Source organism: Monodon monoceros, unplaced genomic scaffold (assembly GCF_005190385.1).
Source record: "Monodon monoceros isolate NGI ecotype Baffin Bay Population unplaced genomic scaffold, NGI_Narwhal_1 Super_Scaffold_21, whole genome shotgun sequence".
Taxonomy (NCBI): Eukaryota; Metazoa; Chordata; class Mammalia; order Artiodactyla; family Monodontidae; genus Monodon; species Monodon monoceros.
Window position 1 is genome coordinate 149,439,008 of NW_021703778.1, and position 20,316 is coordinate 149,459,323.

Sequence of the window (20,316 nt, forward strand, 5' to 3'; positions counted from 1 at the left end):
GATTTCCCACTGCGACTCTTTTCTCCAAACGGAATGCTTTCTTGGTTGCCGTGGGGACCTGCAGAGGTTTTTGGTGCAGCTCCTGCCACCAGGAAGGAGCTTCCCAGTGAGTGGAGAGGCAGGAGGGGCTGGTGATTGAGAGCTTGTTCCCTGGAGCCAGGCCACCTGGGTTTGGATCCCGGTTTCACTAACTGCTGGCCAGGTGACCAAGCTTCCTCCTCTTTTTGTATCTCGCTTCCCTCACCTGTCTACTGCAGAGGTGGCTGTGAGTCCATGTAACGTACCTGGAATGGTGCATGGCACAGAGCGTTAGCTGTTGCCATTCTAAGAAGGTGGGATTCCTTTCTTTATGCAGATGCTGCTGTTAACAGGGCAAGGGGCAGCCTTAGAGGAACTGAACCGACACTTCTCCAAAGAGGGTATACAGATGGCCAAGGGGCACATGAAAAGGTGCTCAACATCACTAATTGTCAGGGAAATACAAATAAAAACCACAATGAGAGATCACCTCACACCTGTTAGAATGGCTGTCATCAAGAGGACAAGAGATAACAGTGTTGGTGAGGGTGTGGAGAAAAGGGAGCCCCCGTGCACCGTTGGTGGGAATGTAAATTGATACAGCCACTATGGAGAACAGTATGGAGGTTCCTTAAAACACTGAAAATAGGGCTTCCCTGGTGGCGCGGTGGTTGAGAGTCCGCCTGCCGATGCAGGGGACACGGGTTCGTGCCCTGGTCCGGGAAGATCCCATGTGCCGCGGAGTGGCTGGGCCCGTGAGCCATGGCCGCTGAGTCTGCATGTCCGGAGCCTGTGCTCCGCAACGGGAGAGGCCACAACAGTGAGAGGCCCGCGTACCGCCAAAAAAAAAAAAGACAAAGAAAACACAAAAAAACCCACTGAAAATAGACCTACCATATGATCCAGCATTTCCACTTCTGGGTATATGTCTGAAGGAAACGAAATCAATATTAAAAGGATACCTGAACTCCCATATTCATTGCAGCCTTATTTACAATTGTCTGTTCTTGAGGAGGAGCCATAGCTAAGTATATGGAAGGGGTGGAGAGAGGGTTTTGTGCCCAGTGATGGCCTTAGGTTTCTCCTGGGACTCTCAGTGCCTCTGTGAGTAGGAGGGGGCTGGCTGCCTTTCTCTGGGCATATTGGTTCTCAGAGACTATTTACTGCAACTCTGATAGATGTTAAGAAAAATTACCTAAAATTCAGAAAAAGGAGTGTGCGGTTTGTCCTTTCAAAGTCACTCTTGGGCATTGTTCAAGCAGCCTACCTGAGGATTTTTTCATATCTAAGGGAATGTACTTTTGTTTGACTTTGCTATTTGACAATTAATTAAGGGCTCAGACTGAAGTCATATGTCATCCTGTGGATCTTATCCAGTAGAGATGCAAATAATTTCTCCCTACTAGAAAAGATAACCCGGAAGGTTATGATTTCCTTATTGCCCAGTAGGCCAATAACCAGTTTTGTATCTAATCCCGGAATCTTAGTCTCTTATTCCTGTTTAAATACCCATAAATACCCAGTCCCTCAAAATTCTCTTTGAACCAGACCTACTTTCTTACTTGCTCCTTTACTGATGAGTTACACAATGTTTGACATGTGTTCATTCTATATTTGTGTGAAAGTCAAGTTTTTAACTTTTCGAAAATTACTCTTTGATGGTGACAGTGGGTATATTTTTTTTCCAGGTTTAAAGTAAGCTACCACATGACAGAAAACAAACAAGCACGTTTGTGTCGTAGAGTGTAGTGGATAAAGTGCCTTCCCACAAGCAATCACATTTTGACCTTGAATCTCGAGGTAGCTCTGTGAGGAAATAGAGCAGATGGGGCTAGGCTCACCGGACAGCTCAGGGAACTTAGACCCAGATTGAGAAGGGAGTTGACTTGTCCCCCAGGTCACCCATGCCCACAGTGGCAGTGCCAACAGGGCCCCAGAGTGAAGCCAGTGACATAGGCTGGTCCTCCCTCCTGTTTCTGCCTTCCACACCTGCCTATCCCGGTGAGATCTGGTTAAAATGAACATCACGAACAGCCCGTAAAAGGAAAGACACCCAGGTAGGGGCCGCTGGAAGGGGAGGACTGCTCTGGTGGCTTTGCCTGCATGTACATGGGCCGCACTTGGCAGCCTCTTCTCCTCCTCCTATAGCAGCCGCTCGCTCCTCGTGGGCCAAGGCTCCCCCAGCCTGAGTCCCCGGAGCCCTAGGGGCCACCTTTCAATGTAGTAACAGGGGGCCCGCAGCAACTAGCAATATTTCAGGAAGCTTAAGGGAGGTCATACATCTCCCCATGACAGGTCTGCCCAGACTAAATGAAATGTCATGTCTCTGCTTTTGACTGGAATTCTGTCAGCTCTGTCTGGCTGCCCTGCTTATCTTGGGCTGATCAGGAGCCCTGATCGGACCTTATAGGCATCCTTGACAAATAAAAATGAATTATTACTTAATAAATGCAATTGGTTTGGCAAATATGGCCTTTCAGAGCTCGTCTCCGTAGAGCTCCAAAGAGCCTAACAGAAGGGGTTCTCAGTGGTCCCGAGGTGGGGACCTGCTGGCTCATCCAGGACCAGCTCTGGGTGGGCCCCCTCTCCCAGGAAACAGAAAATGGTGGCCCTGGGGCACCCAACATCTCAGCCTGAGTCTGGGAACTTGACATGGGGTAAAGTTCTGTTCCTGATGCCCACAGACACTGAGTACTGGGCATTCGTTTCCCGCAAGAAAAATGTCAGGAGCGTGTGGTAGCAGGGCACAGGGCGACAGTCTAAGTGTCAGGACTTTAGATAGCCTCTTTAACCCTGATTTCATCATTTCTTAAAAAGGGACAATGAAACCTAGTCTGCCGCCCTCCCAGGAGTGTTATGAGGAATCAGGGGCACCTAGGTCCCAAGCACCATGATACTCTCATTTACCTGACAGTAGCCCGTGAGAGTGGCACTATTATTATTTCCATTTTGCTGAAGTTGAGAGTATGACTAACTTCTTTAAGGTCACAAAGTTCAATTGAGAAGTGCAGAAGTCGGCGTGAGCCAGTATCGAATAGGGGTTACTGGAAGGCTGTGGGTCACACCTGGTTTGAATTCTGTCTCCACCTCTTTCCTTCCAGGTAGCTCTGGGTACACTAAACCTCGACGAGTCTCGGTTCCTAATCTGCAAAATGGGGATCGTGATTGTACTTGCTTTTAGGGCTTTTAATAAGGATGACAACTACTGTTACTAAAGTAGACTTGATGATTTAATTGGAGGCCAATTATCATTGACTGGGATTCAGAGGAGACTAATGGGGTTCGGATAAGCATCAGAGGCCGGAACCTCAGCATCCCAGAAAAACATGGAGAGACAAGGGTCTCACTCATGTTGAAGGCAGAGTCCTATACTCACATGTTTGGCCTGTTACAGGCAAGGGGATGAATAATAGAACCAGTCTATGATATGTAATTTAGGCCTCAATGAAGCTGTTTAACAAAATAGAGCCAGTTCCTGCCATCATATAGGAGCTTATGGTAGCGGGCTAGATGATGGTTAATCAAATAATAGCACAAAGAGTGTGCTAGTGATAGAAAAGTGTGAGGGTGTATGGCAGGAGAACATCATTTAGTCTAGGAGGTCAGGGAAGGCTTCCCCAGGGAGGTGATGCTCAGTTGGGGTGGGAAGGAAGAGAGGAGTGAACCAGGTGAAGGGGAGATGAAGCAATGTTCCCGGAATATCATGTGCAAAGGCCCTGAGGTAGGAAGGCACAGAGATTATTAGAGAAGAGGAAGAGAGCAAATATGGCTGGAATGTCAGTGTGGTACAAGATGAGACCAGGGAGGGAGGCTGGGCCTGGTTGTACAGGACTTTGTAAACCAAGGAAAGGAGTCTTTATCTTAAGACCCTAATCCTATGTTCCCCATTCCACGGGCCCCAGCTCCTCTCCTCTAGCTGGGATATGTTTGTTAGTGACCATGGGGTCCAGCCAAGGCTGAGGGATGCCAAGGGCAGTGTGTGTCCTAGGGCGTCAGCTTCCTGGCTTAAGCATCTCTTTGTCCTGTGGAAACCCATCAGCAGACCACCTGTGGGTCCGGGTCTGGCTCTGTTCAGCAGCTGTTCCCTAGCTGGGAAGAGGCTTTTAGCTTTAATGAAAAGGGAGTAGAGATAAGGAGGCTGCCTCGGCAGGGAGAGCAGCAGTGACAGGATGATTTAAATGGCCTCTCCAGTGTCATTTCTTCTGTGCAGACATCATAAATCAGATTAGCATTGGGCTGTGGCAGGGAGGGGAGTAGGGAAAGGGGGCTGAAGGGAGAGGGGAGAAGGGCTTGTGATTCTGGGTACTCCTGGGACTGGCCTGGAGCTGCTGAGGCAGCCCTAGAGGGTGGTGGGGGTCACCTAGCCCTGGTCCTCAGCCCTCTGGCCTTGTTCTTTGGAGAAGGGGCAGGTAGACTGATCCCTACCCCCACCCAGCTTTCCAACTCATATTCAGCTTTGGGGGAAACAAGGAAGAGGGACTGAGAGAAGAGAAAAACCAGGGAAGATTGGAGGGGCAGGTGTGGGAGGTGGGTGTTACAGCCTTCAGAAAACCTAGAAGCAGTGGTTCTCCTACCTTGCCATCCATTAAAATCACCTTGGGCACTTAAAAATAATACTGATGCCTGGGTACCACCCCTAACATTTCTGAGTTCCAGCTGAATCTCATGTGCAGCTGAAGTTAGGAAAAGCTGGATGAGCGTTGAGCTTCTATCAAGAACGGTGCAATCTCAAGCTATCCCTTCCACCGTGACTGCTCAGGCCTTCCTCTCGAGAGTGGCCAGATTGAGGGGCCAGAGGAGAAATCTCTGAGGCACGTGGTAATGAGGTGCAACTCCCACCCGCCTCCCTTCTCTTTCAGATCTCGCGCCACCTGGGCAAGATGTACAGTGAGATGATCTTTGTCAGCGGCTTCGTGCACTGTGACCCTCACCCAGGCAATGTGCTGGTGCGGAAGTGCCCGGGCACAGGAAAGGTGGAGATCGTCCTGTTGGACCATGGGCTTTACCAGGTAGGAGAGCCCTTTCCCCCCCAGGGTCTGGTCCTGCCTGGGCTCAGGGCCCGCTGAACTCCCCTGTTGGCCACAGAAATGGGAAGCAGATAGCAAGGTAGCTGAAGAGGGCCCAGCCCTACCCCTAGTGCCGTTATTTTGTGGAAGTCCAGGTCATAGGGGCTCTCCAAGCTCTCTGAGCCTCAGCTTCCTCCTAATAGAGTGAGAGTGGTAACACCTCCTTTAGAGGCAGCTGTCAGGGGTAGACGAGATTGTGCCTGGATGTGTGAATGGGCTTTCTCAGCTGCAAAAAAAACCTTTTTCCCGGGGAAGCCCAGGCCAGCCAGACCCTGGGAGGTGAGCTGCCCTTACATGAGCTGGACTTCAGGGGGAAGGGTAACTCAGCCCCAGTGAGGAGGTCATATGTCACGGGAAAGGGCGCAGGGAACTGATAGGGGTTGCATGGTCCCGACTGTCCTCTGGAACTTGGGACACAGAGCAGGTTCCAGCGAGCCACGTGTTCCTGCCTGGAAGTTGACAAGTTCAGTGTCAATCCCAGGACCCAGGGCCTGGCTTGATTCCATGAGGCAGGTGGTCCTGGGGAGGTTTCCCTGGTGGTCTCCTGCTTCTCGCCTCAGAGCCCTGATCCCACATCCCCAAATCTGGGCTTCCTTTGAAAGGCTCAGGGGTGTTGGGCATGTTAGTTTAAGTTAGACACAGCCCCCAAGTGAATGATGGCCCAAACACAACAGATGTCTAATTGCCTGCTCACACACCAGTCTGGGGTGCGTGGAGGAGCCTGAAAGCAGGTGCTGACCGAGGCTGTTGCTCCCAGGTCTCCTTGGGGGTCTCGCCACCCACAGCAGCAGGGGTAAGGGCTCAGAGGAGCATGCATGGGAAAGTTTTCATGGACCAGGCCTGCAAGTGGAGCTTCTGCCACATTCCATTGGTCAGAGTTCAGGCAGAGGGCTACATCTAACTAGGAGGAAGCCGGGGATCTTAGACTGTACTTGGGAAGAAGAGGGGAATATAGATTTTGGTGGGCTGTTGGTAGCCTCTGCCACTCAGGACCAAGGCTGGCCAAATAGTGGCTTTGTGCTTGGACCTTCAAGGATGGCTGACTGTGGGAGAGGAGCAGACGTTGTGCAGGAACCACGGTTTCCCTCCACTCCCCTTTGCAGTGGTCACACCAGCCAGGGACTAGGTCTTGCATGGGGAGAGGGGGCCCAGGTCCTGCCATGCTGCCCCCGCTGTAGGTGCTCACGGAAGAGTTCCGCCTGGATTACTGCCACCTCTGGCAGTCGCTGATCTGGACCGACATGAAGAGCGTGAAGAAGTACAGCCAGCGCCTGGGAGCCGGGGACCTCTACCCCTTGTTCACCTGCATGCTGACAGCCCGGTCGTGGGACTCAGTCAACAGGGGCATTGGCCAAACTCCAGTCACCGCCACTGAGGTGGGTGCCCCCCGCCACCCTGGTCCTGCCCTGTCCCGGATGCAAGGGGCAGGGCCAGGCGTGGCCTTTGGAGCCCTGCCAACCCAGGGTCTGGGGTTCTATACTGGTGGGCTGTGGGGATGGAGTAGGGGGCAGAGTTAGAGAGGTACTGGTTGAGGAGGAGGGAGGGAGGGAGAAAGTGTGCCTGGATGGACAGAGGGAAAGGGGACGCTGTCCCACTGTGTCCCTCCTGGCCTTATCAACCTGGAATATAAGTAGGTCACGTTAACTGTATAATCCAGGCTCTGTGACTTTCACTACAACCTGCTGTCATAAGATTTCAGGCTTCCACCAAGTTCTCCCCCAGGACTTCTGGGAATCCCCAGGGACTGTCTGGTGAATAAGTCTGGCACCACCCACTGTCTCCTGCTGGGCACCATCTCCCATCGTGGGGTTGCTCTAGGGCACCCTCCTGGGCAGGGGGCTTCACTCCTCACGCCGTACTCAAGGGCTGCTTGTCCCTTCATTCCTATGGAGTTTTTAGTGAAACAGCTCTTTTGGTCTTTTTGTTTGTAGCTCATTCCTCCATCGGATCGGGAGTCTGGGCTGAGACCGATCCTAGGAACACCTTCTTCCTGTACTTGTACTCACCTCTGCCCCTCCAGTAGGGGCTTAGCGGGTAGCTCATTCTTCCTGGCTCAGGGTGAGCTCCCTCCCAGGCTTCTTAATCCCTCATGGAATTGCCTTCTGTCTTCCCAGTCTGTCAGTTTGCAGACCTTTGCAGACTTGCCCGTGTCCATGTGGGGAGGGGCTTACGCTCTACTGCTTGTGCAGTAGAAAGACCTGGGCTCTGGCTCCAGCGCCTGCTTCTGGTGGCGTGACCTTGGATGGTTCTAGTCACCTCTCTGAGCCTCAGAGTCCTCCCTTGCGAGCTGCCTTGTGGTGGGGGCTTTAGGAATGGCTGGGTCCACAGTCTCCAAGCAATGTCACCAAACCACCATCCGCCTCTTGCCATCTCTTGGCTCTGCTTTCCTCCAAGTTGACATCGTTCCCCAGCAAACTTGGTGGCAGAGATGACCACCAGGGGCTTCCCTGGTGGCGCAGTGGTTGAGAGTCCGCCTGCCGATGCAGGGGACACGGGTTCGTGCCCCGGTCCGGGAAGATCCCACATGCCGCAGAGCGGCTGGGCCCGTGAGCCATGGCCGCTGAGCCTGCGTGTCCAGAGCCTGTGCTCCGCAATGGGAGAGGCCACAACAATGAGAGGCCAGCATACCGCAAAAAAAAAAAAAAAAAAAAGATGACCACCAGTTACCCCAGGCTTACACAGCTTTCAGCTCATCATCTCAGAAGAAGAAAAACAATCTCCTTCGTTTGTTGGATAGGGATGATAGTTTCTGCTTTATTGATAATGCATGTAAAATGCCTCCTCATAGTTTCTGTAATTTGTTCACTGAATAAACATTTGTTTTTGCTGGACCCTGGACTGGGTGCCTGTGGATCCAGTGACGAACAGACAGACAGGACTTCCATGTAATTTGCACTTGTAGAGGAAGACAGACAGTAAACAAGTGAATAAACAGGTAAATGGAATAAGTGCAGGTTAGAGGTGCTGGGGGGGGGCGGGCGGGAAATAAGCAGGGTGCTGTGATGATGGGTGGTGGGGGGATGCTGTAGAGGAGATCTTGCTGGGGAGTTGACATGTAAGCTGAGGCTTGAAGGACAAGAAAGGCACCAGCCACAGGAAGAGCTTGGAGAAAGCACTCCAGGCAGAGGGCACGCGATGCGTTAAGGGGGCAGGGTTGGGTGGTCTGGAGTGTGTGAGGAGGGTGGAGGACTGAGAAGCGTTTGGAGGGCTGAGCTGGGAGAGCATCACACAGGGAGAATTTCAGATTCATCCTCAGAACAAAGCAGAGCCTTTGACAGGTTTTGAGCAGGAGAAGCATGTGCTCAGACTCACTATGTTAAGTATTTCTCTGTAGTGGGGCAAGATGAGCAGTGGGGCAGGACTTCAGGTGGAAAGATGACGGGGCTCAGACTACGCTAATGGAGGTGGAGAGAAGCAGGTGGGGCTAAGGTGTATTCTGGACATAAGAGTGAGAGGCCTTTCTGTCGGCTTGGACGTGAGGGGAGGAAAAGGGAAGAGTCAGAGTTGCATCGTAGCTTTTTGAGGTGAGTTATGGGGTGGAGGGGGCACCACTTCCTGACATAGGAAGACTTGGGGAAGGACATGTTTGGGGTGGGAGGGTCAGTAGTTCTCCTGAGCGTTCAGATAGAGGTGTCGTGGGCAGTTAAGCCTGGTGCTCAGAGATCCAGCCTCGAGACATATAAGTTTGGGAGTCTCCAGCGTATAGATGGTATTAAAGCCACAGGGACGGACAAGATTGCATGGCACACAGTAGGTTCTCAGTGAATGATATCTGGTTTTATTAACTAAGTTAGAGTTTTGTTTTTGCAAGCGGGTAGACATCCAGCAGGTTCCAAGCTTGACGGCTGTGCTGCTCTGAGAAAGAGCCTCTCGGGGTAGCCTGGGTGGACACAGGGGCTTCCGTTTGGGCTGAGAGGGGGTCTGGTGAGCGGGTCCTTGATCTGCCCTTAGCCCCCGCAAGCAGGGCGACCTGCAGCTGTGCGGGGAGGTGGCGGGGAGGCAGACAGCCTCTTGGTGTCTGGCTCGTGTTGAGATGTTCCAGTCTGATAGCTCCTGCCTGGGGGACATTTCAGGTTTCACAGCGACTCAGTTGTCAGCGGCGCATGCGTGTTGCTGAAAGAGCCGAGAGCTCTGCTCCTGCTGCAGAAAGTGGCTGGGCGGGGTGAAGCGCTTGGCAGCATTGCTGAGCCCCTTGGGGTGACTTTGACAGGCCCCACGCGCCTCCCCGTACCTTATCCCTGATGACCCTCTGGGTTCTGCTGGGAGGTGGGCACAGACGGTGTTAACATGCCCAGTTTTTTGGGGAGGACATTGGGTCACACAGTCCTCTGTGAGATGACAGGCAGTGTAGTGGTGAGGGTGTGGGCTTGGGAGCTGCACGGCCTGGGTTTGACTTCTGACTCACCTCTTACTAGCTGTGGACCTTGGGGAGGTTACTTAACTTCTCAGTGCTTCAGTTTCCTCCTCTCACATGGGGGTATATGCTTGCCTACTAGGGTTGCCGTGCGATTAGGTGAGTTAACACATGCAAGCATTGTCAGAGCGCCCGGCTTACTTAGTGATGCGCCGTACGAGTGGACTATTGGCATCGTTGTCACCATCACTGTTTCTCTGGAGACTGAGAAGGGATCAGAGCCTCACTCTATACTCAGGACTCTGGCTAGAGGCAGTTATCTGCCCGGAACCATGCAGAGCTCAGGGACGGGGAAGGCTGGGAAGCCAGACCCCAAACTTACCCACCAGGATGGGGCAAGGGCAGCTCTGAATCCTGCTTTGGGGACAGGAGGACCTCGGGCAGTGGGCGGGCTGACGCTGGCTCCAGCATGGAGGACAGTGATAAGCGGTGGCCCAGTGGCAGGGTCAGCAGCTCAGACCTCTCAACTGCACCAGCCTGGGCGTGGCTGGAGAGATGGGGGACACAACTCAGAAGCACCAGCTTCCAAGGCTCCTTCCAGGCCTGGCCTGAAATTGGTGGCCAGCGAAGAAGCCTTAGAAAATAACACAAGGGTGGACCCCGGGCTCAGAGGCTGGACTCATCAAATGGTTGGTGGGGAGGTAGACTTCCTGCCCCAGTCAGTATGGGCTTGGGGGCTTGGGGGCTTGGGGGCTGGGTATGGGTGACCTTGGCTGCCGGGAGCTAGGATGGCAGAGGCAGCAGAAATGCGGCCTGGTTCCTGCTGATGTGCTTCTGCTCCTGTACCGCGTTCGGTGCTTGGCTAGAAGTTGGGTGAGATGTCCCATCCAGGTTTGTCCGGATACAAAGCCCCTTGGGCTAGGCTTCCCTCTGGGGAGGGTTCCCAGTGCTGCCGAGGCAGCTGTGCTAGGCGCTCCCTCCCGGAGCTTCCTTGCAGCCCCTCAGGTCACAGGCTGCCCGGACAGCCCGCCACCCGGGGCCCCACTTCCTATGCCAGCCATCTGTTTGTCCTCCTGTCTCTGCTTCAGGACTCAGAGATCCGCAACAATGCGGCCAACTACCTCCCCCAGATCAGCCACCTTCTCAACCTCGTGCCGCGTCAGATGCTGCTCATCTTCAAGACCAACGACCTGCTGCGGGGCATCGAGGCCGCCCTGGGCACCCGCGCCAGCGCCACCTCCTTCCTCAACATGTCACGTTGCTGCATCAAGGCACTGGCCGCGTGAGTGTGGGCTCTGGCCGCTCCTCCCCTCTAGCTCCCCGACCAGCCCCAGGGGTCTGCACACCTCCAGTTTTTCCCACCAGTCCCCAGGGCTGTGCCTGAGCTCCCCAATCTCCAGCTCTCCCTGCAGGAAGTTAGGGGCAGAACACAGCTCCAGTGACCTGGCTGATGCCTCGGGGCTGTGTTTTGAGGTGGTCCAGAGAGCCACCTCTACTTGTTAAAATTGTGGATTCTAGGACCTCACCCTCCTGGGCAAGCTTTGCAGGTGATTCTTACCCTTAGTAAAGTTTACAGTGTCTTCGGAAAATCTCAGTCCCATTCAAGCGTCCCCCGGACTTGGAATCGGGATGCCCGGGTTCGCATCCCATCTCTAGCTGGTCCCGGGACTGTGTCCCCAGCATTGGCCAGGCAGTGAGGCCAGTGTTCTTTTCCCTGCAGGTGTGGCTGTGACTCAGGAGAGTGTCACCAGCAGGCCATCTCGGAATCTCAGGTCTTTTTAGATGTCTCAGCACCCTTGAGGTGTTGATGAGGAAGGGAAGGGTGCTTCCTCAGGGGGTTAGTGACAGAGGAAAGGGGGTTCTAGGCTCTCCTAGCTGACAGTAGCAAATACACAGGAAGGCCTGTGCTCTGGCTGAATGTTCTCACCTGAGAGGGCAGGCCTGGACTGTGGTCAGCTCCGAGCCCATCCATTCTAGGCAGTGAATGGGTCATTCTGGTAAATGGGTGAAGGGAGTGTTGACCACATACATCATGCACCCACTATCAAATACGGAGTTAGATTACAGGAAAATAGACTGTATACAGAAAGGGCCGAACATGATTTATTCTTCCTCTGAGGTTCAGGAAACAAAGTCTCGGGAGTTCCTGGAGCAGTCCAGTGGTTAGGACTGGGTGCTTTCACTGCCGGGGCTCAGGTTCAATCCCTTGTTGGGGAACTAAGATCCCGCAAGCCACACGGCAGAGCCAAAAAAAAAAAAAAAAAGGAAACAAGTCTGGAATAGGTGGTCATCATAAACACCAATTTTCATCATGTCCTTTTGTTGGTGCAGAAGAGAATGAGCTGGGCTGAATCCACAGTGGCCCCAGCCTCCCAGGACTACCTTGATTAGGTTTCCAAGCGATTCTTACCCTCAGAAAGTTTGGGAAAGCTTTTACATTTGGGTTTGGGGGATTCTGATTTGATAAATATTAACTATACTTTTGGAAAAAGGGAAACATTGGAACGTGCTACCCACTGGGTTCACTAGACCTTTGATACGCTGTGAAACAACTGCTTTTGCTGACCCCACTTACCTGGAAGATGCCTTTGGAATAGCTGAGTTCCTCTGGTCCCTGACTGGGCCGTGGTCTGATCCGTAACCAGGAGTTGTCCACTGGGGCAGGGGGCTGGTGAGTTGGCAAAGCCACCATCCTCCATTGTTCTAATGATACTGAGTACTTCTTACCTCTTTATCTCCTGTTCTCTCCTTCCTTCCTGCCCCTCCTGCAGGCACAAGAAGAAGAATACCCATTCATTCTTCAGAAGGACCCAGATCTCTTTCAGTGAGGCCTTCAACTTATGGCAGATCAACCTTCATGAATTCGTTCTGCGTGTGAAGGGGCTGAGGCTGGCCAGCTGGGTGTTGGCCCTGCTCTGCTGGCTGTTCCCTGCTCCACACTGAGTGGACTTACTGTTCCCTTCCCGGTGTGACCTTGTGGTGGCCAAGGGGTCTTTTCACTCCTCACTCTTCCATCGTGTCTCTACGCACTTGCCCCATTTCTGCCAGCTGGTGGCCTGGAGCCCCACGGTCTCTGTCCATGGCACCGTTGTGCTCCATCTCTGAAATTCCTCTCCTTTGGAGCCCTTGTCTTGGGACCCCCAAGCTGTGCCATGTGATAGGTTTCTTTCTCTCTGTATCCAGGGAGAAGACATGGCAGTCTGCTTTCCCGCTCCCCATGTGGGCCATTGGGTTGGATGCCCCCCCTCTTCCATTAACCCTTCCTGTTATCAGGATGGACCATGAATCCCACTGAGGGCACATTTAACTTGTAGGAAGTTTGATTTTGCTGGAAGGGAGCGTCGTCTCTGAACTGGAGAACAGTTTCCTCTCCTTGCTCTGTCACTCCCCAGAGGTGCCGACCTTAGCGAGGTGGCTTGGCACCCAAGCCAGGCTCTGTTGCAGCTGTGAGTTCACTGCTGTCGTGGTGACCCCTTTGGTGTTTTATGTACTGTGATTCAATAAAAACCCCTTCAGGGTTGCAGAGCAGAGCTTGGTCAGTGGGATTTTTATTCCAGGTTGGGAGTGAATCCACTTTGGCCACTAGGTAGGAGTGGGTCTGGATGCCATGTGCCATTGTGATCTGCTCGGCTTCTTGGCCCTGAAATCCTTCCACCCTTCCACTGTACGGCAGCTTTCTGATTCTTGTATGTTTCTCTCACTTTCTAAGACTGAGACCTTGGTTGGAGTTGTTAGGAAGCCCAAGGCCAGGAACTCAGAGGCTCAGCTGAAACCTCTGACTTTGGTTACCCCGGTTTCTCACCTCATTCCCTGTGACCTGGCACCTGCCTTGTCCTACCAATTGGCTTCTGACTTAGCCCTTGGATTCATCATTTGATATCCCCAGTCCTGGAGACTGTAGTCTAAAGTTCAGTCACCATGGCTGGGCTTCCACTCTGAAACCTCTTTGTCGCCTGTTTGGACTCTACTTCTACCTTATTGCCTGTTGCTAGCCTGCCCCTCCCCCCACTCGATCATCTGGTCCTGTTTTGGGGACACCCGCAAACTCCTGTGTTTGTGTGGTCTCCAGATCCCCAAGACCCCAGATATGGCAGGTCCTAGCTCTCACCAAGCGCCCAGGCTCACAGAGAGTAATTGTGTTTAAATCTCTCCAATCTTACTTCACTGCATTCATGAGGGCAGAAAAAACCCTAAATTTAAGTCTCATTTTCTGTTCTCTTTATTCATAACACAAGAAGCAGATTTTTCACTGACCAGAGATGATTCACAATCCCTTTATTTCCTGAAAGAATTAATTGTTCTTAGTGACCAGTTGGATGCACCCAGAGACCTGAGAGAATAATTTGCAAGATCTGTTATGAGTCATGAGGATGCACGCTGCATATTACATTTTATGGTGTCTTTTATAGCCACTGAAGTAAATATAAATGTCCTTTTTGTTCAAGGTAATGGTTACTCGCTTTTCACTTTGGGTTTAATGGTTGGCTTCCTGCTGCCTTGGGATCTAAGACATCAGCATGTTGCCAGAACAGTTATCCAGAGAGAGCTGAGAGGCTGGGAGAGCTTGGGGTACAGAGCAGTTGGAAAGTAGGAGGGGTCAGTGTTTACTGAGTGCCTTCCATGTGTGAGAGAACATGCTAGGTTCTTTGCAGATAAGTTACATCATTGACTTGTCTCATCAGCTCTATGAGGGCAAGGGTTCATTAGCCTCATCTCACAGAGATGGGAACTGAGGCTCAGAGAAGTTTAGTAATTTGCTTGAAGTCACACAGCTGCTGAATGAGGGTCCATGCTTTGCTTTTTATTCCACAGTGTTGGAGATATGGATTACGCCTGCTCCGTGAGCTGTCATATGTGCCTGAATTGTGACTCTAACACCCTGACTTCAGAGAAAGTTGGGTTTTCAGTGGAAGTGGGGGAGTGGATGGGTGAAGGAGACAAAAAGTTCTGGAAGTGCAGACTGAGTCCTGCATGTTCCTCGGGCCTAAGGCAGAATGGACCTGGACCACTGTGATACTGCAGTGCAATTCTGATGCTGACCACCTAGAGCTAGTACAGACTCTGTTCCCTTAAGCACATAGTTCCCATAAGACTGCTCTCACTTCAGACACAAGTTGCAGGTTTGGGGGTCCCTAGGCCATCTACACTTTTGACCAACTGACTACAAATTTGGGCGTTCCCACAACCCTCTCAGATTTGATAATTTGCTGAATGACTCACAGAACTCGGGAAAGCACTACACTTGTGACCAGGCAAAATGAAGAGACACACAGGGTGAGGTCTGGGAGGATCCCGAATGCAGAGCTTCTGGGTTCTTGCTGTGAAGGGAACCTCTTGGCACAGAAATGTGTTCGTTGAGCTTCAGTGTCCAGAGTTTTTATCAGGATTTCATTATATAAGCACGATTGATTGAATCATTGGCCACATGACTGAGCACAATCTCCAGCCCCCCTTCCCTCCCTGGAGAAGGTGGGGCTGCTATCAACCCCATCCTGGGTCATTTAGCATAAGCTCAGGTGTGATCCAGGGGGCACACCATGAATAACAAAGATACTCCCATCACTAAGAAAATCCAAGGATTGAGAGGTCGTCTCCCAGGAGCAGACAAAGCAACAAAGACCAGGCAGATTCTTCACTATGTAACAATCACTCTGGTGTCTCCTCATCCTGTGTACTTGGCCTGAGGTGCGTCTTTATCGACTGACCACTGGCCTATGCCTTCTGCTCTGCCAGGTGGAGCCATGTCTGGTGGATCCACCTCAAGATCTCTGTTCTGCAGCTCAGAGAGTGTGCACGTGAGTTTATACGTGGGACCTTTGCCCTGCTCCCTTCTGTCCTGTGGAACTTCCATACATTGATTTGGGTTTGGTGCTTCCAGTACAATCCTGCGGCTTTCTTCTCCCAGCAGTTACAATGTGTCAGGAAGTCAGCACCAGCTTACTTTGAAGAGCACCTTCTCTTTTAACCCTTGGATCCTTACTCAATTTAGGTGTTGGCTTCTTTGATTTGGGCAACATGGCTATAGTTCCCCTTCCCTCTTCTCATCCACCTGAGGAGAATTCCAACTCGATGGCCCATTTGGCTTCTCGAGTATGCACCCAGCTGATAGGAAGTGCGGATGTCCTGGTTTGTAGTAAGTGCTCAATAAACACGCAAATATTTAGACTCTCAGAATGCTTCACTATTTTCAAGGGAGTTGAAACCTGTGTATTTAAAAAGAAGCTGCACATGCCAGTCTCCCTCTGCTAGGAACACTGCCTTGTTTGATTGTCAGGTTAATTTCCGCAGTGTTCTGAGCCCACTCCCGGGATCAGGGCTGGTCACTCTCAGGATGATGGGCTGCTAGGTGCCCCCGTCCTCCACCACTTCACAGCTGTAGGGACTTCTGATGACGTCTCAGAAAATGAGTGTGGCTCCAAGAGGCACAAATCCTCAGGGGCAGTGCTTTGGAGGTTTGGAATTACCCTCAGTGTAAGCAAATGTGAGAAGGGTGGGATGGAGCCTTGCCGAGGGACACTGGGGCTTCAGCAGTCTCAAGGTGTGGCCAGGCGGAGCTAGGGTCTGAGCTGGGAACTGGTGACTGGGCAAGATCTGAATAGACAGGATGAACAGGGTCTCAGAGAGTTCCTGGCAGCCTGGCCTGCTGGGGGTGATGTTTGCTGGGCTAGATCGGGGGTGAGAGGCCTTGAATGCCCGTTGACCTGGTGCCACTGCTGTTTGTAACTGGCCAAGGGGGACTGGGGAGGCCCCGTCTCCTAAGCTTTAAGTCTGCAAATATTTTGGTTAAAATCCATTTGTTCAGAAAGGCTCTGCTCTCACCTCCTTTCCTTCCTCCCTCCCTCCTTCCCTCCTGTGGAGTAAAGCTTATTACAAAGCTGCTCTCTCCTTTTCTAAAGGAAGGATGAGGGACCCTCAGCAGAGTAAAGATTAAGCCTTGGGCTGTGATGTCCATGTTCCTACAGCCAGTGCCTCCTGGCCCGGTTTACTTGACTTCTCTGGAGGCTGCCTCAACCCCCGTCATCGGCTAGCTCCTCTTCTAGCCAGGTCACCGTGCCCCTGGCCAGCACTGCAAGGGACAGAAAGCACTCTTTCTGCCCAGTTCTGCCTTTGGCTTAACAATAGCAAAGAGCCTCTGGTGTTTCTTCCTGTTTTTCTCTTTCCCTTGTGTAAAGGGAAGTCCAGGCTGGTGAAGTGGTGAAGCGATGGGTGTCAATAGCCCCCGACCCCTGACATTTCAGCTCCCATTTCCTCATCCCTCCTTCCTGAGCAGTGCTTTCCAAACTTCCCTGTATACATAAGTAACCTAGGCTAATGTTAAAACACAGGTTCTGCCTCAGGGGGTCTGCGTGGGGCCTGAGACTCAGCATTTCCACCCAGCTCCCAGGGGACGCTGATGCTGCTTGTCTGAGAATGATGCTTTGAGCTGCAAGGTTCTGATCAGTGGTTCTCAAGGTGTGGTCCTGGGACAGGCAGCATCAGCGTAACCCAGGAGCTGGTTAGAAATGCAGATCTCAGACCCCACTCCAGATCTGCCGAAGCAGAGCCTCTGGGGGTGGGACCCAGCAGTCTGTTTTAATAAGCCCTCCAGGGAATTCTGATGTACACATTCACGGTTGAAATCTCTGGTCTACAGTTCTCAACTCTACCTGCACATCGGGATCACCGGGAGAGCTCTGAATGCCCAAGATTCTGATTAACTTGGTTTAAATGAGGGCCAGGCATTTAAAACAATTTTTAAAAACTTTTTATTTTGAAATAACTTTAGATTTACAGTAGGTTGTAAAGATAGTACCCAGAGGGTACCCACATAGCGTTCACCTAGCTCTCCCTAATGTTAACACCTCACATAACCAGGGTAACCTTTATTAACACTAAGAATTAACATTAGTACAATCCCATCTACCAAACTATTCCAGTTTCATCAATTTCCCCACGAATGTCCTCACCACGTCCCAGGATCCAGTCTAGGACGTACTTCACATTCATTTGTCATGTCTCCTTAGTCCCTGCTCTAGGACAGCTCCTCAGACGTCCCTTGTTTTTCATGACCTTGACACTTTGGAAGGGCACTGGCCAGGTACTTGTAGATGGTCTTTCAAGTTTGGTTTGTCTGATGTTTTCTTGTGATAAGAATGGGATTATGGGTTTGAGGAAGAATACCACGAAGGAGGAACACCCCCTCATCATGCCACACCCCGGGAAACATCATATGGACAGGGGGGATGTACTGATTTTGTTCTTTCAAGCTCCCCAGCCAGGGTTGGGACCCAGCGTTAGGCTCATGCACCTTCCAGGTATCTTCTGGAGAAGGAAGAAATGCACCTTATGAACTTCTCCACAGGTGGGCGTTAGGCAGAGCCTCTTTGAGATTAAGGGAGGCCTGGCTATTTCCAAATTAAAAGGCTCCCAGGAAACTAAAAAATGCAGCTATACCAACACAAGGTAATACAAATGGCTGTGTAATTTTAATGTTTACATTTACCACACGTTAACTCTTTAAGCAAACACACAAATGTAGTGACAAATGGATGTAATATCAGAAGCGTGAGCACCAAACCCCTCCCACCAAAAGATAGGCCTGGCACTAGCAATTTTGTTTTCTAGGTGTATTTGCAGCCCTAGACATGGAGATCACTAGTGGGAGGTTGGCAGGGAGCCCTCTGGTCAGTCACTCCTGAGTGGAGTGCATCAGCCTGGACTGGCAACCGCCTCCCGGTGCCCAGAGGGGAAGTCAGAGTCTCAGCTGGGCCAGTGGCCAACTGTTTCTAGCCCACAACTGACTGCCCAAGCCATGAACAACGGAAGTGCTTGGTGATCCTTCCTCTAGGTGAGTAATAACAGAGAGGGAAGGCTGGAGGACGGAGTGCCGGCAGCAGGACTTTCCTCCAAGGTGACACTGGGTGGGACATGAAGTCCTTCCAGGTGGATGAATTGGGGACAGAGGTCAGGGGCTCTGGGTATTCCTTGCCCTCTTGGAGTTTCCAGGGCTGTGTGTAGGTGGGGGTCTTCTTCCCTGGCCCCTGGGTGCTTGCTCCTTCTTGTGCCAAATGTAAGCATGGGCACATCAGAGTGTCCGTAAACATCTGTTGACGGCGGCTGCTACCGTCATGGAGGTCATGCCCTCCAGCCCAAGGGCCTGGGCGCTCTCTACAGTTGGCCTGAGTTCAAATCCTGTTGCCCTCAGTGTTCTGTGTGATCTTGGGCAAGCAACACAACTTCTCTGGGCTCCAATTCCTAGATTTGAATAGAGGGAATAATAGTACCTACCTCACGGGGTCATTGGGAGGAGGAAGTTAGATAATATATGCAATGTGCTTGCAGAAATGCTTAGAGAAGAGAAACCATAGCAAGTGCTCAATAAATGTCACTTATTTTTATGATTAGCCCCCATGGCAGACTGTATTCCCAACGCCTTTTCTTAACCCTGCCCTCTACTTGAGAGGCTGAAAAAGTGAGGTCTTGGTTTCCCAGCTTCCCTTGCAGCTGGTGGTGGCACACGACCTGGCAGGTGAAGAGGAATCTTTGGGGGCGATTCTGGGAAGTTTTTTTTTAGATATTGATATAGGTATAGTTTGTGAGTATTGCCCCTTCTGCTTCATTCCAGCAGGGGAGACTGGTGTGTGGTTTTGGATGTCTGGAACTTTAGCAGCCATTTTGTGATCTTGAGGTGGTAGGTACAACTTGATGTTTTATTTGGGCATGCAGCAACCTCTGCTGGATGCTGGGCATCACTCCTCCCAGGCACATGACAACCCTATGAAGTCTAGGGACCACTATTATCCTCTGTGTACAGGTGAGTAAACTGAGGCACGGAGGCTTAGGTTGCTTGCTAGAGGCACACAAGCAGTGAATGGTGGAGCCAGGCTTTGAGCCAAGGTAGTCTGCAGCCAGAGCCTCGGCTCTCAACTACTGACTTTCCATTTTCCTCTGCTGGAGTGGACTGCTTCCCCTGAGCCTGCTAGAGGTTGGACCCGTCCTGCCTTCCTGCAGCCTCCTCAGTCTGGAGCTAGTGGGTTCCTGAAGTGGTGGGCTTCCGTGCTTCCTGCAGTGAGTGCAGCTGGGCAGTGGCACCCTAGGAGTAGTCATTTCTCTGCAGAGGGTGGGCCTGTGTGGCCCAGGGCTCACCCAGCCAGCGAGGCCTCACATCAAGCCTCTTGGGCAGCCTTGGATGCTGGAATGCATCCCCTTCTAGGGAAATCCTTATAAGGGAAGTTGACATTGGCAGAGATTCAATTTTGCCCCATGGTAAGTAGGAATATAGAGGAGCTTCTGCCTTTTTCACCTCTTCCTCTCCCTCCTGCCTCCCCTCAGGTATGCAGGGAAAAATGATGACTGACATGGGATTTAGAAGAGAAACCAGGAACATTCAGGATGTTATAATGAGCTGATTAGAAGTGAGTTCCGACTTGTAACAGCTTATGTCCATAATAACCAGATGGCACAATGTGTCCAGAGTAGGCTCTGATCTTTTTCCTACCTTTGTCCTGGACCGTATTCTCTGGACGGGGGCCAGTGTTGCCTACACTGAGCCGGGCAGCTGGAGGTCAGGCCCATCAACCTAATTCTGCTATCACTGGGCAGCTTGTTTCGGTTTCTGAGCCTCTGCTTCCCCTGCTATGAAATGGAGTGGTTGTCCATAGGTTGCCTTTCTTGGAGGACTGTGATGAATGCGAATAGATAGTGCCAGTGAAAGCGACAGGGAAAAGCAACGCTAAGAAACTAACAGAGACATAGCGTGCAAGTGAACAGTTTATCTACCCAGCATCCCTTGCAGCTTTAACAGAACTCCCTTCTCCTGTAGCGACACCCATTCCTGCGAGTATGCTGATCCAGTGTCTCCCACACGCCATGGGGGTAGACAGATGGCCATCTCTCTGG

General features: G+C 51.7%; 1 protein-coding gene across 10 annotated transcripts in view; it reads left to right on the plus strand.

Moving 5' to 3' along the window:
• Window positions 1–19,793, plus strand: part of ADCK1 (aarF domain containing kinase 1) — a 116,923-nt gene extending 97,130 nt beyond the window's left edge. For 8 of the 10 annotated variants that reach the window (XM_029237473.1, XM_029237472.1, XM_029237467.1 and 5 more), the window contains 4 exons: window positions 4,878–5,027; window positions 6,263–6,460; window positions 10,527–10,720; window positions 12,210–19,793. In XM_029237473.1, coding sequence (XP_029093306.1) covers window positions 4,878–5,027; window positions 6,263–6,460; window positions 10,527–10,720; window positions 12,210–12,381 — 714 coding nt within the window. In that variant the 3' untranslated portion in view covers window positions 12,382–19,793. The remainder of the gene's footprint in view (window positions 1–4,877; window positions 5,028–6,262; window positions 6,461–10,526; window positions 10,721–12,209) is intronic. The other 2 variants (XM_029237476.1, XM_029237475.1) reach the window with 1 other exon arrangement.
• The last annotated feature ends 523 nt before the right edge of the window (window positions 19,794–20,316 follow it).